Consider the following 5,089-nt stretch of genomic DNA (forward strand, 5'->3'; position numbering starts at 1 on the left):
AACCAATAATAAGGAAGGAATAAGGAATAAATAAGGAACCAAAGAAGAAAAAGGAGAGTTACGGTAACATTATTTCCGCCTACCTCAAGATAATACATCTTGGCGCAGTTAGTTAACTGTAGGTGATTAATAAACCTCTGAGATTGCCTTTAGGAATGGCTTTCAGTCACATTTATGTATGATCTGCCCAATCCATTGGTCATGGCATGGCCTCACTCAATAAATAAAAACTGAAGGAACGCTTACTTCCTACTAAAGGCTGATTACGATTTTAAAGCATTTAAAATGATTGTAACGATTTTAAATGTGGCCTAATATATTGCTAAAATACAAATTATTAGAATTATTAGAATTAGAAATACAAATTATCTTACACCACTGCCAACTGTGTATTTAGTGGTGCTTGATAGTCAGGTTGCTAGATTTAAACAAATCATAGTTATACCTCCGGTCCAACAAAAACCTAGAGTCTATTTTTGGAAGATAACAAATGCAAATATTTGTTTGGGACCAAAATTACATCAATCAACTTGTTTTTACTTTGACGTAGCAAAGTTTACCCCAAAAGGCTATGCTATAACATTATACTATTCAGTTGTAAATGCATATTCTGGTCTTACTCAAAAGTGTGCCAAATGACATCGTTTTGGTCCCAAACAGAATAAAATTCACTCGTTAATCGCCCCTCGGTTTCCCTTTAAGTACTAAACATTATGACAGAGATTATTTGAAATACACGTAAATGTAAATCCGAAAGAGTGAAAGACCCTTTCTGACATCAGGTGGTGAATCTTACAGTAACAGGATTTCTCTGATCCTATCCTGAATATAACAGATTAATAGCTACAAGGGGCAGCTGTGGCATACTGGTTAGGGCTTTGGACTTGTAATCGGAGGGTTGCCGGTTCGAACCCCGACCAGTAGGAACGGCTGAAGTGCCCTTGAGCAAGACACCTAACCCCTCACTGCTCCCCAAGCACTGCTGTTGTAGCAGGCAGCTCACTGCGTTGGGATTAGTGTGTGCTTCACCTCACTGTGTGTTCACTGTGTGCTGAGGGTGTTGGGATAAATGCAGAGACCAAATTTCCCTCAAGGGATCAAAAGAGTATATATACTTATACAAGTCATATGACATCACCAGTGGGGATTGAAACTAGTAGTGAAACTATGTTGAATTACCACTCTCTCTCTATTGCTCTCTCTGTCTCTCTCACCTTCATTTGGCACCCATCTCTCTCCTTCTCATGGTTAAACTAAGAAGTTAACAGATGGTTCCCAAGATCTGAGCCTGATCATAGAGTAGGTGTTCTGCACACACACACACACACTCTCTCACACACACACACACACACACACACACACACACACTTCATAATATCCTATTAAAGCCCAGCCTGAGCATGCTTTCCAATTACAGTGGCAGATTTGCAGTCCCTAAGAGCAACCCTAATCCAGCAGGATACAACAGAATGGAGGGGGCAGACAAAGAGAGAGAGAGAAATAAATAGAGAGAGAGAGACAGAGAAAGAGAGAGACAGAGAGAGATGGGTATAAGTGGGAAGAGGACAGAAAGAGAGGGAGTAGGTGATAAATGCAGTGGAAAAGATACAGCAAGAAAGGCCAGATAAGAAAAGAACGCAAAAGACAGGTCAGAGTCAACTAGCAGGAAAGTGACAAAGACTACTGCAGTATGCTCTGACCCTGCTGCTCTCCGCTCCTGATAGACTCAGACTATGAGTGGGCACTACTATTGCAGTAACATAGCACAATTACAACACACACACACACGGTTATACACTCTTGTGTGTGTGCGTGCACAAACTCATGGACAAGTAGATTAGGCTCACTAAAGCATGTCTGGCATTAGAATGCACTCTGACACAGAGACAAACAAGCCCCTTACTTCTACAGCTCTACTACAGGCTCGACTGAGCCATGAAGACACACACACCCCCAGACACGGGCAGACACACAGACAGGCTTGAGAGAACCCCTCATCTTATCTCACAACCCGTGCTCTCGTGTGTGTGTGTTGGGGGGGGGTCTGTATGGAGGGAAAGTGTGTATGTGTAAAACATGAAAAGCATGGGTGCATGTGTGTGTGTGTGTGTGTGTGTGTGAGAGAGAGAGAGTGGGAATGTACTCCCACTACCTCCAGTCTCCTGGCACAGCCACTCTGCCTGCCCTTGCAACCCCATAACTCACCCACCAACAATTCAGCAGCTCCACACAGAATGACACCACACATGAGAACTTGTGTCCACCCCCACTCTCTCTCTCTCTCTGTCTATCTCTCTCTCTCACTTATCATGGTCACCAGGCGACTGACTATACTGCAGGCGCCAGATTGTGTAGAAGAGGGCAGTGAACCTTTGGGTCATTCATTTCTCCTGCAGATCTTTGTGTCCAGCCATTAACACTCACAGCTCTGCCACTAGGACAGCTGGAGTGTCTCTTCCTCTCTCCTTCCCTTCACTCTATGTTGCTATCTCCCCTGCTGTGATAAACAACACAAACCTGCATACACTGACCAAACTTAACAAGCAGGTTCTTACTGTCGACATTTAAGACAGCTGCATATATATACATAAATCACACACACACACACTCTCTCTCTCTCTCTCTCTCTCTCTCTCTCTCTCAAATACACACAGACACACACCTATTCACACATACACACACTACTCCCATCAGTAAACAGTGAGAGAACTTTATGGGGAAGAGGCACCTCGAGGCAGAGCTCATATCGCAACATGCTTCCCCCTAACCACCCCACCTCACTCTTTTCTAACACGCTAGCAGTGCCCTTTGACCCCAGAATGCCGCAGGGGTAAGTGCTAACTACAGGGTCCTGTGGGGTAACTTCCTGGTAGCGACCCCACTTCTGAGCCAATGAGCGGCTCAGACACATACCAGGTCCCTTGCCTCTGCATAACCTCCCACAATCCTATCAACCTTTGAGACCACGTATTATGCCTGCCTGACCAGTTATGGGGAGTGCAGGTTCTTCAGGTGTCAAGGTTTATAGAGAGTTAGTTAAATAGTAAAATATAATCCACATCACCCATGAGTCATATGACTGGTCAGCGGTGCACAAGACCAAAGTGACACATTTGAGGAACTCAGACACTTTTACAACTGTATCCGTTCAGCAAAGGATTGACATGGCTAAAATGCTGGCATCTGTTCCCTAATGGTAAGCTGTTTAGCTGCAGGTGATACAATAGGCTATAAGGATAGCAATGATGGTTGTGAAATGGTGAGCAACTACTCTGGTAGTTCCCAAGAATTAAATTTAACTGCCACCCAACCCTGACTCACACACACACACACACACACACACACAGACACACACCTATTCACATACACACACTACTCCCATCAGTAAACAGTGAGAGAACTTTATGGGGAAGAGGCACCTCGAGGCAGAGCTCATATCGCAACATGCTTCCCCTAACCACCCCACCTCACTCTTTTCTAACACGCTAGCAGTGCCCTTTGACCCCAGAATGCAGCAGGGGTAAGTGCTAACTACAGGGTCCTGTGGGGTAACTTCCTGGTAGCGAACCCCACTTCTGAGCCAATGAGCGCTCCAGACACATACCAGGTCCCTTGCCTCTGCATAACCTCCCACAATCCTATCAACCTTTGAGACCACATTATTATGCCTGCCTGACCAGTTATGGGAGTGCAGGTTCTCAGGTGTCAAGGTTTATAGAGAGTTAGTTAAATAGTAAAATATAATCCACATCACCCATGAGTCATATGACTGGTCAGCGGTGCACAAGACCAAAGTGACACATTTGAGGAACTCAGACACTTTTACAACTGTATCCGTTCAGCAAAGGATTGACATGGCTAAAATGCTGGCATCTGTTCCCTAATGGTAAGCTGTTTAGCTGCAGGTGATACAATAGGCTATAAGGATAGCAATGATGGTTGTGAAATGGTGAGCAACTACTCTGGTAGTTCCCAAGAATTAAATTTAACTGCCACCCAACCCTGACTCACACACACACACACACACACACACACAGACACACACACGCCATGTTTGCATTAGTGGCCCCAAATGACTCAGTCTCCCATAAGCTGCCCATCACTCAAGGTTCCCCTCAAAGTTAAGTACCCTCTCTGTTATCGCCTTATTTAATAGGCTACTTTAATAACTATGGGCATAGTAGAAATGAGAAACCATAAGTAAAAAATAGTTGCAAAAATCCTTGGCAACTTCTGCGACAGAGCCAAGGGATCACATCGAATTGCTAGCCAGCTGGCAGCAGATTCTGATCTGAACACGGACACTAAGCTCCTTTAACATTTTACAATGGACCTCGGTCTCAGCAATATCTGGATTACCTTCATATCCACATGGACCTCTTAGGGTAAACGCAGTTCATTACCGAAACCATTCAGATACATGGCTACATAGGGGCAATTGGCCGCGCTATCATCTCTGATACGATCCGTTACAAAGTTGTTATACCAGACTAGAGCAGCATACTGTCATAAACAAGTTCTACACAAGACACAACAAAACGACTTAATTAACTGGTTTTAGTGTGAATTAACTGTGAAACTGTAACGGTCCACAATATTCCGTGAATAATAAAAAAAACGACTTTACCTGACCCAACAAGCCAGGACAAGACGAGAAGTTTATGCAGTAATGTCATGATGCTCCACTTCCAGCTTGTGGTTCCTTTAGAAAGGCTGTTTAAACTGAAAGAATATTTATGGAAAGAACTTTATCACCACGCCGAAAAGCAGTCGCCAAGATACTGTTCGCTGACTTGTCTGAAGCTACAGGTGGGAAAAATTCGCAGCGCGCAGCTGCTGGTGCATTTAATGCGCTCTGCCCCTCCTTGGTTGTAGGCGGGTATTCGCGAGCGTCCTGTGCGTTGCCAAACCAACTACAGTAGGCCTATGAGTGTCTAATTTTAGCCTTCTTTGGTGTGTATGTGCGTATGCGTTTGTATGTCTGTGTGTGTGTGTGTGCGTATGTCTGTGTGTGAGAGAGAGAGAGAGAAAGAGAGAGAGAGTGTGTGTTTGTTGTTTGCTTGCTAATCAAATTGTTGAACTTCAAACG

The 5,089-nt window shown here is 44.3% G+C and overlaps 1 protein-coding gene across 3 annotated transcripts in view; it reads right to left on the reverse strand.

Moving 5' to 3' along the window:
* Window positions 1-4,798, reverse strand: part of si:ch211-198m17.1 (flocculation protein FLO11) — a 19,163-nt gene extending 14,365 nt beyond the window's left edge. For all 3 annotated transcript variants that reach the window (XM_048247057.1, XM_048247056.1, XM_048247054.1), the window contains exon 1: window positions 4,628-4,798. In XM_048247057.1, coding sequence (XP_048103014.1) covers window positions 4,628-4,676 — 49 coding nt within the window. In that variant the 5' untranslated portion in view covers window positions 4,677-4,798. The remainder of the gene's footprint in view (window positions 1-4,627) is intronic.
* Between the last annotated feature and the right edge of the window lie 291 nt (window positions 4,799-5,089).

Source organism: Alosa alosa, chromosome 6 (assembly GCF_017589495.1).
Source record: "Alosa alosa isolate M-15738 ecotype Scorff River chromosome 6, AALO_Geno_1.1, whole genome shotgun sequence".
NCBI classification, from domain to species: domain Eukaryota; kingdom Metazoa; phylum Chordata; class Actinopteri; order Clupeiformes; family Clupeidae; genus Alosa; species Alosa alosa.